A 15,709-nucleotide genomic window follows, 5' to 3' on the forward strand; every position below is an offset into this window, starting at 1 on the left:
GGAGCACACAGATAGGGAGGGAAGCTACAGTGCCACACCTGAAGGGGGTGTACCATCTACCCCCTTTGAGCATAGCCAGCTGTAGTGGCTAGTGCAGGGGGTGAAATGGAGGAAGAAAACCTCCCACCCCCTTTTAGGTGACTTTTGCTGGCAGTGGCACTAACTTCATCTTGTGCTATGGGGAGCACAGGGACACATTGCAGCTAGGAAGGCTCTTTGAATCTTCCTCTCTTCCAGATGGCCGTACTCACAGAAGCCTGTACAGAATTTTGCTCCTACAGTTGGCACGTTAAGAAAAATCCACGTGCCTAACCCCGCAATCAGATCTGTTAACATAGATAAAATATCTGCCCTAGAGTGGACTCCTTTAAAACAAACCTAGCAGCAAGTGACTTGAATAAGCTTTTGAATGGTAAATGGCATCATTATAAGGATATTAAGAGGTCAGGCAGCCAAGGCCTCTTGCTAAACTGGAGCTAATTTCTGAATCATATTCACATAGTAATGCCCTTTTCATAACAGCAAATAAATCACAGCTGTAACAGTTGTTAATAACTAACTGCCAAGTATCTGTTGCGCTATTAAATATGCTATTTGTCAATTTAAATATTTCCTGCTACATGGTATAAAATACAAATCAGATGCTGATGGCTGCTTTTGCTTAATAACAGAGGAAACTTTCACCAATTACAATGTTTTAATTTTCCCTAAAAAGGTAGTCTGACATGATCACTTTCTACAGAGGTGAGAAGGAACTTTCAAAATACAACGGCTTTAGATGATTTCAGCATGTGATAACCCTTCAGATGAGCTACATCTTTACAGCACGAGTAGTTCATGATGAATTCATATTAAATGCATTTCCATAAGTATGAGTAGTAAATCAAGATTAGCAAATATATCCTTAATTGCGTGGGAATTAGGTTTAGAATCTAAAATAAGTATTCTACAAATAGAGAGAGAACTAGATGGCTTGAGTAAGAGGAGCAAGGATTACAGAAAATCTTCAGTTCATTGGTTCAAATCTGTCCCAACACTGGCCAACAGTCATTAGTTTCCAATGCCTGCTTGGTGACCCATGTGAAATGAGTTGGTGATCTCCGGCCAGTTTCCAGTGCCACAGCAGTAAAATCACAATCAACGTCAGCGCTAAGTGAAAGCTTTGCTGGAAGCCTCAGAATGGGGAAGGAGGCAAAGATCTCATAAGTTGTGAGACAATTAATCCCTCACCCCTGGAGGCGGTTCCTCCAAAATAGGGTTGAAACGTGAAGGCAGCTTTGCTTACACTGCCACTGCTCTTCTTGTACCTGATCAGTGGATAATGATGTGGCTTTGGACATTCGAAGTCATGTTCTGACAATGAGTAAAGAACCTGGCCTTCCACTTAACAAGAGACAAACCCTTAAAGAAATGTAGCCGCCAATCTTGAAATAGTCATTAGCAGATGACAAATTTATCAAAACATGATGGAAATTCAAATAGACAATATCAAAAATGGTGATGTTACATGTTTTTGTAACAAGTAACAGAATCATACAAGCTTTGTCAGCAACTATTTTCCTGTGACTTTAATTGTAAAGTGTGTGTAGACCACATTTATTTATGTTTACATCTACAGAACAGACCCATCAACTTCAGCCTGGCACATTTCGTATAATTTGAACAAAATGCACAGCATGTAATGTTGGCTCTAACAGGCAAGCTAGGCACATTCCCACCCACCACTCTGAGACCCAGGGGCATTACAGAGTCCTCAGTGAATGAGAAGTTAGCCCAGCTCAGCTCCCTGCTCAGGGGAAGGGCTATAAGATTGCATGCTAGCCACAGAAGGCCTATGGGCAGGGCAGCCTCCATACCCAGAAGTCATTGGACTGGGCTGAATACTGGAAGCATTACAGTCTATCAACGTTCCTTACATCCAATGCTCACTGCTTCATCATCCCAAGATGATTTTACCCTTATGAAAAAGTTCTATAAGAATAAATGGATTCAATTCAAGAGTTGGACTCTTAAAACCTACGGCATGTAACAGAATGACGTCCATCACCTCTAACCATGGTTCTCTTTAACCATCCTACAGAATTCTATAGGCGAGATATTGTTTTCTGTTACTCTACAGGATGGGGCCAAATACCTACAGCAAGTTTAAGTCATTATTACATTCCAGGGCTAAAAGGGTTGTCATTAAAGTTGCAGATGACACAATTTTTAAAATAGAGGGCTCAGTCATCAACAACACTGAGTTCAGGGAGGAGGAAGGCAATGATGACCCCAAGCCACCTTTCTACCTCCTCTAATTCTTGGCCAGAGGGCTGAACCACCCCTCTTGCAAGTCAGAGGAACCAAATGGTCACTAATTGATGCCAGCTGGGATGTTTCCCCTGGGACAGTTTCACGGGATCACGACTGCCAGAGCACATCCCACTGTGGCCATTTCCTGGAACTCCCTCAACGTAGGGGAAAGAAGGGAGATCAGGTGGCGTAAACTAGCTACGTTGGCTTTACACTATGATAGAAAAATCCACAAGTGTCCCTATCATTCAGTTTTAGGTCCCCTGTGCACTGCTGGAGCAACGCGAAGGAGAGACAGAGACTTCTGTGCGACTCTTGCCCCTAGTTTCCATGGGATTGATAGGACACAATTTTTCATATTACTAGTGCATATGCAGCCCAGGTCATTAGTGACCAACAGATGTTACCATCCAACAGCTAGTCAGAGTCCGATATGAAATGAGCCGGAAGTCTCACTCCAGGTCGCACTGGTCAGATAGGCCCTTTGCAAAATTCATAGCAATTGATAACGACAAACAACCTCAACCGTGAGGATATGGATTCAGTGAGGCTGAGGCTCCTGAGGAGAGCAGCACGGCAAATCTGCCTGTGGTGGGCTTGTTCTGGGGATGCAGAGCGGATGTCCGTTTGCAGGCCTAGCCATCTGGCACCTTTCACTGGTGATAGAGACATACACTCTCAAATGGAAATGAGTAGCACTTGTAACATTATACTGAGCACATGCATTGGAGTTAGCAGGTGTCCCCTAGGTGTAATAGCCTCAGATTAATTATAATAAAAAAGAAAAAGGAATAGAATCCTTTAAATCTGACGCTAAAGAATTCTAGTCAAAGAGGATTCCATAGGTGTTGACTTTTCATTTTCCCTGGAGGGCTCATCAGGCGCATGCCAGGAATACCTGTTTCCACTGCATTGAAAGGGCTTTTTTGTATGCAGAGCACTGAGCTAAATCAATGTGGCTGGAGCTGCCAGCAGCAGCAGCAGCAGGGGAGAAGAACCTGAAATAATACAAATCTATAACCTTTGAGCAAGTGGACAGAAACTAGGAAAGCAAGGAAACCTTCTGTTTTTCAGGGTGTATCTGTGCCTGGCATGTACATGCCATGTCTAGGAAACAAATAGTTTAGGAATGCCTATTGCCCAGTAGAGTTTCTCTCTTCCACTGCCTTTGTCCTCCTCTTCCCAAGATACTAGCCTGGGTAGCAGAATGCACACAGGCTCTTTGCTTTGAAGCCCCCTTCAATTCTGCAGCACCTCTGCTGCTGGCTACTCTTTCTGCTGATTGACTTGTGAAGTGCTGCCCAGTGTGAAGAGCAGAGCAGCAAATGTCTGGTGGCATTAATGGAAGGGAAATGATCCCTTACTATTAACAACATACTCAGCATCTTTCATACCAAACCGATATACACAGGGCTTCACCCTCTGCTAAAAACGCAGCCATGTCAGTACAAAATGCAACAACTCAGGTGGGAAAGGGAAGATCACGTGAGCTAAGTGGGACTGCTAGGAATGCTGGGTGGAAGGGTGTGATAATCGGAGCTGGAATTTGGCCAGACAGTGGGAATTAATGCCCACACAAGTGTTATGGCAACTTTACCATAAGTGGTAGGACATTGGCATTGCAGTTCAGCCCACAAGCAACACCTCCAACAGCTCGGTGGCCCAGAGCGCCACGCCCAGAGGAAAGAATGCCACCAAAGAATCTCTACAGCACTTCCCACCACACCTGGTATTTGCTTGAAGGTTCCACTCCAGTACTGAGCAGGCCCAAACCCTGCTTAGCTCAAGAAAGTTGCAGCACAAGGTGGTACGAAGCATGCCTAAGGGCAATTGTAGCTCGTCACCACCTGGTGGAAGTAGGAAAGGGAAAGAACGCCAAATAGGGCAAGACCCGCTAATGTTTTGTTTGAAAAAGAGAGACGGAGAAGCAGACAATGCAGATCGAGAGGACAGCGGAAAAAAGAATCAGAGTGAAGCCCTACAAAGGACTCTAAACACCAAAACCAAACCCCCAAACCTCTGAGTAAAAGAAAGAGGAGATACTAAAGGAAAGAGCCGGGCCTGGAGAACAGATCCTGGGACGCTGCTGATTTCCAATTGCACCTACTGCCTCAGCTCAGCAAGGAAAACAAACACATGGCTCCTGCTTCTAAGTGAGGTTTCTCTTCCCTGCTAAGCTGTGGGAGTGAGAACTGTGAAACAAGTGAAGTTTGACGTTTCTATCTGCTGCAGTATTTGATTAACAGAGTTATATGGCTCTGATCCAAAGGCCACGGGCGTCAGTGGAAGCCTTCTCACTGACTACAACGGGCTTTGGATCAGGCCCTATAAAGCCAATTATTATTGCGGAGTCTATATAAAACAAGTTCTAAACTAACCAGACTGCATGAAAAATCATTTCTCTCATCTACTCTAATGATCTTCCTTTCGCTCGCTGTGACAGACCGTGGCGATCTCTATGAAGTCTGTAAAAACTGAACAGTCCTTCTTCATTGTGAGAAGCAACAGAGGTGACTGAAATGTGATCCCAGCTTGTACCTGGTTGATACCACCCACTTATTCAATGAAAGCCACAATCCACAGAGCCAAAGCGTAAGACAGAAGAAAGGCAAACACATGACCGACTTCTTTTTTTTTTTTTAAAGGTAGCTTGTAGCTACAGCCAAAGTTCTTTTGCTACATCATTTTAACAAATCAGAAAAGGGAATTATTGAAAAGATCCCACACGAGTGTCAATCTAAAGCCTGGTGGAGAATGGAGTCCTGTTTCCCTGCTGGTAACTGAACTAGTGTTTAGTGACTAGGACGAGACTAGTACTGTAAATGGAACTGTGTCCACAGGGACCGTGCTAGTCAGCTCTTAACTTTTCAGCACAAAAGGATAATTATTTCCTAGGTGGTCTATGGGATTTTGACATATTTTCCTTTAATTGTAATGGAAGATGGGTGTCAAAATCCCCCAGAATGCTTTGAAAAATCTCAGACTTCGTTTTGTTCATTGTATTTGTATATTCGCGTGGTTCATAAACGCAATGGTGACTGCTCAGGTCAGGTATTTTCTAGCAGTTAATAAGAAGGTGAGGTATCTCCTCCTGTCAGTCAGCTGCTACTATAAAAAAGAGGCCACATATAAGTAAAGTACAAAAAGTGACACAACCATGAAAGTAATGAACATTTAATGTTTAAGCCTGGCCGCATTTTCCTAATTTTCCCTGGCGCATCTAGGCAATGAAGGGCATCCGATGCATGACGTCATAAACTGATCTGTGGCCCCTGCAGTGCCCAGAACCCACCATGTGACAAGTTAAAAAGTAATGCAGTCAACTTTAACTTGAAATTTCAGGGCTTTCAGAGGTTTCTGTCACCATCTAAATATTGCCAAACTAGAGGTGCTATTTCCCTTCAATAAATGTGTGTAATTCTTATTAACAGCAACAGAGTCGTGTTCGGAAGTTTAACCAAAACAGAACTCTGTTGTGAAGATGATGGATCCAAGCTTTAAAACTGCCATTTGTATTTCAAACCTCCCAAAGTTTAGAGATACTCACATCTGGGGTTTTGCACTGTCCTATTATAAAGATAGAGACTATTTGCTAATTTGGGATTGAGAATTTGAACACCCTCAAAAAGGATCATTGGGCTTTTGAGTTGGGCCTACACAAGGGAGAACTCAGATTTTTCAGAATTCTCAATCTTTCAACAGTGGCCATTGGAAAAATCAGAGGTTCAATCTATAAGACGTATTGACTGCATGGCCAAGAAAACGTTACGGGTGGGAAGGTTTAAACTTAGGATCTGGCATCATTTACAAAAGATCTCTGGTATGCAAACTCTGCTGAACACTGCAAGGAGATGCTTTCTTTAAGATGCAGAGCTCCACAGGCTGCACCTCATGATAAAGCCATCTCAAGTGAATAAAGTCACAATTATAGTGTAATTATTTACAGCTGCCATGAAAACGCTTCAGCTTTAAAATATAAACTTAGGAAGGGCAGGAAAACATAAATTCTTAAACAGTTACTAAATTATAGCTTTTCTTTCTCCAGTTTAATTGTTTTATCTGCATCTAGTATTGACGTCTACATTATTGTAAAGAGCACACCTGCTATTTTTAAAGAAGTGGTTGGATGACACTGTAAAAATGTCAATTAGTAAAACATTAATGCAACTTGGGCTTTGAGAAGAGAGCTTGTTTTTATTACTTTTAAAATTCACAATGGAATTGAATATTTTAGCAAGGATTGCAGACAGTATCTTATCGGGTTGCCATCTAGTGGCAGTTATCTTGATAGCCCAGTGTCATCTCTGACCAACTTTTTAAGCTCTGGCTAGCTGGCTGTATGATGTGAACACAGTTAAAGGGAAAGGTGTGGAACCTGTTTGAAAATTGCACAAAGAAAACTCTATGCGGTACTAAGAAGAATCTGGGAAATCTTTGTATTGGTCACATGACTGTAATGCACCCCAATTACTTTATTATTGTTATTAACATTTATACTGCGGTCGCACTAAAAGCCCATAATAAAGTTAGGCCCCATTGTGCAAGATACTCTGCAAACACCAAATAAATGACAATGCCTGCCTCAAAGAGCTTACCGTCAAAAAGGCAAGTTGTCAACAACAAACAAGACAAGGTGGGGAAAATGGGGTAAAAGATGCGCAGATTCTTACCCAAAGAATAGTAGTGATTACAGCTGTCCACATGCCTGTCCATTGTCAAATAACAAACAAGTATAAGACTGTAAAATCCACTTGATAAGTCTATTACAGGCTTTCAGCTACAGTAATGTTATTTTAAATCTTCAGCTTTAATGCTATAAACATCAGAACTGTTAAAATGTCATGATTTTAAAGCCAATCTCATTATTCTTTTTAGGGCCTGACTCAAGATCGGCAATACTGGGCCAAATGAAGAAAAGGCCCTAGAGAACAAAACAAACAACCTCTTTGAAGGGTTTCTTTCTCTCAGGCTTCCGTATTGAGAACACAGACTCTCCCCAGTGGGTATCAGGATGAAATCCAAGGGAAATGAAATTGGAAGACATGGGGAGAATTCCCCAGGGAACCTGTTTCCCAGTCCTTCTGTAAAGACACACACTGATCAGAGGAGCTTGTGACAAAAGTTCAAAACCAAACAAATTTCCCATCCTCAGGGATTCCATCCTTTGGCCAAATTCAGGAAGGAGGGTCCAGATCCAGGAACCAGAATGGCAGTTTATAACCCTGTCTCTGAGAAACTACAAGTAACTCCATCACGCTCCACACTCATTCCTTTTCCTGACGTTGCTGAAATACCCTATCCTCTTCCCAGCATGCCTTGCTAGGCTGGTCTACAAGTCCTGCCATTCATTTACCAGCATTCCCTCTGGGCTGAGGGAAGAAGGGAGTTCCAACTCATCCTGCACTTAAGCACTCCAGTCTCAGGCCCAGATCCACAAAGGTATCAATGGAAGTTAAGAGCCTAAATACTTTTGTGGATTTGGGCCTCAATCCCCAAACACAGGCAGTAGTTTGGCTTCCTTCCTAAACCCTCTACTGACTCTCAGAAGCTGCTTCTGCTCTCCAGCAGCTGCCCTTCTTGTCCCACAAGTCTGTCTTTATTAGTTCATCTAGACTGGAATAGTGCTGGCTGCAAGTGCCGTCCTCTACAGCCTTAAATGACCATTGCACTCCATACATGTCTCCTAATACTTTATCCTATCTAATAAATATCTAATCAGTATCGGTCCGCATTCTCCACATCCATGTTCAGTTCTTTTTAACATCCTGCTACGCTCTTGGCATCAATGACACATTGTGGCAGTGAGTTCCACAGGTCAATTATGAATTTGGCAAACAACAACTTTCTTGTTTCAGTTTTAAATTTTTTATTGCCTGTCACTTTCATTGACTGTTCCCTTGTCTCTGTATTATGAATGATGAAACAGAAGTGCCTGACTTACTATCTCTATACCATTCATTATTTTGTATACCTCTGTCACGTCTTTTCGTATCACTCTCCTCTCTAAACAGTAAAGTTCCAATCCTTTCAACCTCTCAAACGGCTTAATGGGACTAAATTGGGGGCCCCAGATAATTTCCTTACAAGAATATTAAAGGCACTTGAAATTCCAAGCCCAATAGCAAGGATTTTTAATGAATCTGTAAAATTGGGGGTCATACCCTATGTCTGGAGAATTGTTAATATAGTTCCTATTTTAAGAAAGGGGAAAAAGGTGGTTTAGGAAACTACAGGCCTGTTAGTTTGACCTCAATTGTATGCAAGGTGTTAGAATGAATTTTGAAAGAGAAAATAGTTAAGGACATAGAGGTGAACGGTAACTGGGATAAAATACAACATGGTTTAACAAAAGTTGGATCGTGCCAGACCAACTTGATCTCCTTCTTTGAGAGGATAGCTGATTTTTTAGACAAAGGAAATACAATAGATCTATTCTACCTGGATTTCAGTAAGGCATTTATTACAGTTCCACATGGAAAATTATTAGTTAAATTGGAGAAGATGGGGATTGATATGATAATTGAAAGGTGGATAAGGAACTGGCTAAAGGGGAAATACAATGGGTAATACTGAAAGGTGAACTGTCAGGCTGGAGGAAGGTTACCAGTGGAGTTCCTCAGGGATTGGTCTTTGGACCAATCTTATTTTACATTTTTATTACTGACCTTGGCACAAAAAGTGGGAGTGTGCTAATAAAATTGCAGATGACACAAAGTTGGGAGGTGCTGCCAACACAGGAAAGGACTGGAATATCATACAAGATGATCTGGACAACCTTGTAAAATGGAGTAATAGAAATGGGATGAAATTTAATAGTGCAAAGTCATACATTTAGTGATTAATAACAAGAATTTTTGCTATAACCTGGGACATATCAGTTGGAAATAACAGAGGAGAAGACAGACCCCGGTGTATTGGTTGATCACATGATGACTATAAGCCACCAATGTGATGCGGCTGTGAAAAAGGCTAATGAAGTCCTAGGATGCATTAGGCAAGATATTTCCAGTAGAAACAGGGAAGTGTTAGTACCTTTATACGAGGCACTGGTGAGACCTCATCTGGAATACTGCAATTCTGGTCTCCTATGTTTAAAAAAGACGAATTCAAACTGGAACGGGTGCAGAGAAGGACTATTAGGATGATCCAAGGAATGGAAAACTAACTTATGAGAGGAGACTCAAAGAGCTTGGCTTGTTCACCTTAACCAAACGAAGGCTGAGGGGAGATATGACTGCTCTCTATAAATACATCAGAGGGATAAATACCAGGGAGGGAGAGAAGTTATTTAAGTTAAGGCCCAATATGGACATAAGAACAAATGGACAAAAATGGACATAAATTGGCCATCAAGAAGTTTAGATGTTTGTTTTGAATGCTGAATAGTACCTTGCCCTAGCAGTAATCCCACTAGAATCAAGCCGTCTCGACTAACCTGAACTGGAAATGTTGCCGATTTACTGCTCATCCTCTTTTCCAGGCCATACATTTATTAAACAACACAGGTCCTAGTGCAGTCCTAGAACCTTTCTCCACCGCACTGTTAAGCCTTGTTGAAAATTGACTATTTGTTCCTACTCTTTGTTTCCTGTTTCTTAGTTTCTGATCCATGACACCACTTTACCTCTCACCCCATGATTATTTTGTTTCCTTAATAGCCTCTTATGAGGGACTCTGCCAAAGCTTTTTGAAAGTTCAAATATATTATGTCGGCCAGTTTTCCTTTATCCAATTTTCTGTTGTCATGTTCAAAGAATTCTAAGATTAGAAAGGCACAATTTCACTTCACAGAAGCCATGCCGGTTTGCCCCCTATCATCTCATGTTCAGCGAGGTGTTTTATAATTCTACACATTAACTTTCCATACAGTGCAACGCATAACTCTCCAGCACAAGAGATCACTGCAATTATTCTGCAGAAGAATTCTGAATCTCTGCTAGCCTTTTCTGTTGTACGACAAGAACATTTCAGAAATGCTGATTTCCTGAAGGATGCTCAAAATTGTCTAAATTTCTTGTAACAATTCATAAAACAGGTATTAAGACCTGAGCCTAATTTTGCTCTTAGTTACTTAGTTAGTGAAAACCAGGATAACTATAATGAAGATTTACATTTAGATCAGACCTTGGCCCGAAGATTATTATTAAAAAAAATACTAAATAAATGCTGATGTAAATATAATGTATTTAGAAAGACGGTAGAGTTTAGTAGATGAACGGATTTGAAAGCAGTATTTAGTAAGACTACATTACATTATATTTTCTATAGATTATCTATGGCAAAGTTCACAAAATCCCTTGCTCACTTGAACTACCTGAGCTCACATCAGATCTCAAGCTAAGCACCGTCAGGTCTGATCAATAGGGAACATCTAAGAAAAACTGGGGTGCTGCAGTTAGTATTCATGACTCAATAGGTGGCATCCTTCCTTCTGAGTGCTGCAGTGGTGTAAGGAAGGACAATGTTGTTGAGGTGCCATCATTCAGGTGAGAGAACTCAACCAAATATTCTGACCACTGCCGTCCTTAAAAGTCACCTCACATTTTTCACAGTAGAGATGGCACCCATGAGATGTTCAAGCTAAATTCCATTGGATAATGGCCTACTTAAAAGTTTCATTTGTAGTAGTTAGTTAGATAAAGCAGGCTTCCCTTTATTTCCTAAACCGTTATGTACTGTTCAAATGAGAATGGCACCTTCTAACCCCCAGAAGTGGCTGCATCTCAATGATCCTTTTATATAAAGTTTGCTGCGATCTTTGAAAAAGGGCACTGTACAAATGTCAGGTGAGCTCTCTAACCCAGGGTTGCTATGTAACTTACCCTGAATGGGCTTGCATTCGCTTTATCATCAAAATAATACTGTTGTTATTTATAAAACATTTTGTTTTCTGACTTTTAAACTCCTACTAGAAATAGCATTTGCTGTGAGCCAGGCTGGAGTCTGTGATGAAAAGTACACCAGGCATCACTTTGTTTGCACTATCCAAAATATAAATGCTTCTTTTTATTAATATTTCCTCTCTCAAAGAACACATTTGAACTCTGTTGTTTCCATTACTGCATTCAAGGATAATTTCTGGATGTGTAACATTCATTTTTGTACTGTACACAATATGTATACATGCAGATTTGTATATATTTTACAATACGTTTGTTTTCGCTAATAAATACCATGACCTTATTTGTGTTTGGAGACTGACGTTGGCCTTTATAAAACTCTTGAAAACAGAGCACTTATAAAAACAAAAAAGAAAACAGATCTTGTCAAATAAAGTAAACCAGCATTTAAAGGCCTCTGGCTTCCCTAACAGTAAGAAACGCATCAGCTGTACACACTTTATGGTGCAGCTTTCGTTAAAGATTTTGTCTTCAATCTTTGGATTTTTTTAAAAATTATGGTCAGAGATCTCTTCTTCTGATCTCTTCCATCTTATTGTGATGCCTTGTTTCTACTCCCATCACTACTCTTTTCTTTCTCTTGGTATCAGACCCCTGCCCCAGCTCAGCTGTTTTTAACAGGTGATTTTTAGTGAGGGTAGATTAAGGCATGTGGATTGTATTTTGATCATGTTTTCATGTTGTGCAGTGCCCCAAGAGTTTTTGCAGAAGGGTGTTTTGTAAATAAAATTAATATGTATCAATACCCCAAAAGCAATAAATAGTCAAATCAGTGTTAAAAATGTACCTCTGCTAACATCTTTGGAATATACAGAACTGCTCAGACCTTTTGGCTGAAATTGTGCTGTGCCCTCTGGAAGTGCAGCACAGAGACACATAGTCCAGGGGGAAGAAGTGCAAATGGGGCTTTCAACCACGCTAGCACTTTTAGTAGCCCGTCTCCTCTAAATTACAATGCACCCCTCCCAACTGGGCTGCTCTCTCCCCCCCACCTGTGATGTGCTGGGCTTGCAAGGGGGTGGGACCTGTGCAGGGCAGTCCATAGCTGTTCTATAGAGTGCATTTGCCAGTGGAGTTCTTCCCAGGCAAGCTCCAGGGTTTTCAAGGTAGTCATAGCGTGATAGAGAATCCCTCTCCTTATGTTGCTTCATTACACAAAGAGGCATTTGCTATGCCATAAATATCTGAATTGCAGACAAATGCCCCTACTTTTGTGATCTGACTAGCCAATGAGGTAGGTATTAATTCTCTGTAAGTGCACAAAATGTGAATGATGATTTGCTTTAGGCCACCAACTGGTCATTAATCCCCAGGAAATGCCCCATACCTGGACTGTTATTGCTTATATAAAACATTAGTGAGCTTTTAAATTAGGTCTTAATTTATGTGCAGAATAGGCTCAAGAAAGGTCTTGATCTGAGCAACCTGATCAGGGCACTCTCACTACTAGCGTATAGGAAGCAGAAATGTGTAGTTTATGAGACCAATATGAGAAGAGATGATCTAAGTCCCAGGTCCTCCAAATGTGTGCATGAGTAACTTTACACATGTGAGCAATCCCATGCAGCCGAATGGGATCACATGAGCATAAGTATCTACAGGATTGGGATCCATGGTAAGAGACTCAACAGTGCGCTGGACTGTATTCAGAGGAGGCCAGGCCCTGCCCTTGAAAGGTGAGGCTTGGAAAATGGAGAGGGATGAAATCAGAAACGATCCAGTCTGTCCACGTCATGCACTTCCAGTGTTTTTGCTCTGGCTCCTCCCCAGATATTGGAAGAAGTGGCCTGGCTCCATACCCCTTTCCCAAATGGGTGACTCACCGGGTGTAGACAGAGATCTGTAACTCAAAGGAAGGTGGAATCCTCTGTCAAGTCTACAGCTCTCTGTGCTCTCTCACAATGTCACTACCTTGGCTTTTACTGCACACGGTGGCAGTGGTGTGTTTCCCTGCAGCAGACGCAGTCCTGAACTTACTCTAGTGCTAAATTCTGAGTCCGGGGGGGGAGGGGGCCCACAATGCATTCAGTGGTAGGCCTCATGTTGCCTCATTCTTGAGCTATCCAAAAATCAGACTCAGATTCAGGACTGAAAGGAATTCCATCCCTTCCCTCACAAGTGAGGTGTTCCATGAGGCTCCACTGGCGTGGGTGGGGTCCCCCGGCGTGGGTGGGAGAGATGGCCGGTTCAGGAGCTGCTGAGCCTGCCTGAGCTGTGAGGCCTCGACGTGGTGACTTCCCTGGAAGGATGTCTGATACAAGATGGGATCTCGGAGGAGAGAAGATAAGAGAGGAACAGAGTTTGCTCCAAGAAAGTCTTGGAGACCCATCTGGCAGGGCTGGGCGATGGGAGGGGAGAACATCGGACAATACATGAAGCAAACGGCCTGCTAGATTTGGAAAGTGAGAGAAGTGAGCTAGTTAGAGACTGCCCAGATAATGACAGATTGAAGTGATCACTGATGGTTAAGGACAGGGCTAAGAGGGGGCGTGAACAGATTGGAGGAACCAAGAGAAACAAGTACTTCTATCACACGTTAAACTGTCTGAGAATAAATTGCATTCAATATCAGCCGGCGGATTTTGTCTATTTGAGAAGGCAATAGTATCTTATGAAGGGATGTGTTCTCAACTCAGTGCAGGGACTTGAGTGCGTACCACACTCCAGAACACAAGAAGAAAATGCACCTTACGTCATCCTGTACCTTTCAGCCTAGGATTTCTTGGCCATTCCGTTCACATTGCGCCATTTAGGTATTGGTCCAAATGCAGAATGGTGCAGAGCTGCCCCGTCCTGGGAACTATGGGAAGGACTGCACCCCACGGAGGCACAAAGCCATCACATGGCCTGGTGAGGAGGACCGCTTCCCAGGCTTCCTCATCCTTTCGGATGATCACATGGCCCGGGGATAAGGGTAAGACCATTTCCTCTTTTTCCTCTTCTCTTGGTCAATGTGCACCCCACGGGTTGCATGGAAAGACAGGTCCCACTATTCCCCTAAGTGCAGGCACTTCAACTGTGACAGGCCCTGATGAGGTGGGTAAGGCTCACTGCAGTCTCCATGTCCCCACTCCCGCATGGGACAATCACAATCCGGACCGTAGACTCTCCCAGCCAGCACGATAACTAACCTGGGATTGGTTCTGCTTGTCTGATGGACAGCCTGTGTTATTTATTCCGCCACCGACAACTCATATACAGAAGCAGCATAAATGAGACACAGAACAACATGACAAAGTATGGGTGTTGCAAGGAAACCCTTTGTCTTGAAAAACCAAGTGAAAGATTTTATACCATGCTTGGAAGAGAGAAATATGGAGTTTAAAAATCTCTAAGGGGAAAATTTTCAAAACCTCAAATACACACGCACCGTTTCCAAGCCCTCATTTGCACACACCCACCCACACATGCGCACACCCTCTTTAGTGTGCAGCTGCTCAGTCTGCGTGTGCAAATGCAAAGGTTTTTGCTCATGCACAGTATGTGTGTTTGCACCCATTTCACCCACAGTTGAAAATCAGGCCCTAACACTGCTTGAAGAGTTGTGTTTATGTAAAAGATATGTATAACTTTATGAAGGTTTCAGGGATTTTAAAGTATTTAAATACTGTTAGACTGTATTGGTAACAGATGTTCAATTATATATTTAATTTTTAGTTTTACTGAAAAAACAATAGATCATCTGATATTTTCTGTAAAATATAACTTTGAAAGGATGCCTAAGTGTACAGTGCTTCCAGAAAATTTATTTGAGCCTTTTAGCTACTGCATTAAAACGGGTACTTCTGAAATTAGCGTGAGAGCATTCTAAGAGTCTAACAGGATTTCTTGTTTGCCAAAAAATAGTGCTTTTAGAAGCACAATCTTTTGTGTAATCTCTCTCTCTCTCTCACAACAAGACAGATGGCATCATTAATTGCCTCTATATCTAATTAAGTTTAAAAAACTCTGCTTAAATAATGCTAAAGTTGTGGTGCGAGCTGACAAATGTAGGAAATTTTAAGGTAGAATCACTGAGGGGAAAAACGGAGGGAAAACAAGGCAGAACAGACAGGGATAATAAAAGAACAAACAGCAGTAATTAATTTTAACTTTCCTGGCTTCTAACATGATGTGTCACAACCTTAATACAATCTTGAAAGTGTTTCTAGACTCCAACTGACTTCAGTGGAGACAGGATTTCACCCTTTAACCTTTTTATTTGTTTGTTTTTAAACTTTTCATGGAAGTGATCCAATGCAGCTAATTTATAGGACAGTCCGAATCAAACCTCTTGAGCACATACATATTTTGGATCATGTACATACAGTGGTCCCCATTTCAAAGTTAATATCACAGAGTGGTATCAGATAACTAAATCGCTCTACCTTGACAATAGAATACGATTGTCATAACAATGGTGCCATTACAGAGTCAACTTTTGCCAACAGATACCATTCTGTGGTAACAGCTGGATTTTAAATGAAACCCCTGTATTTAGGCCTTTCCCCCTCCTGATTGCACAAAGCACATTGGCT

General features: G+C 41.9%; 1 protein-coding gene across 1 annotated transcript in view; it reads right to left on the minus strand.

The window, feature by feature from the left end:
* Nucleotides 1–1,902: 1,902 nt before the first annotated feature.
* Nucleotides 1,903–15,709, minus strand: part of LOC137158273 (IQ domain-containing protein H-like) — a 52,486-nt gene continuing 38,679 nt past the window's right edge. Inside the window, exon 7 of the mRNA XM_067556058.1 lies at nt 1,903–1,971. Coding sequence (XP_067412159.1) covers nt 1,903–1,971 — 69 coding nt within the window. The remainder of the gene's footprint in view (nt 1,972–15,709) is intronic.

Source organism: Emydura macquarii, unplaced genomic scaffold, assembly GCF_026122565.2.
Source record: "Emydura macquarii macquarii isolate MOO-44397 ecotype Brisbane River unplaced genomic scaffold, CSIRO-AGI_Emac_v2 contig_1644, whole genome shotgun sequence".
Lineage (NCBI taxonomy): Eukaryota > Metazoa > Chordata > Testudines > Chelidae > Emydura > Emydura macquarii.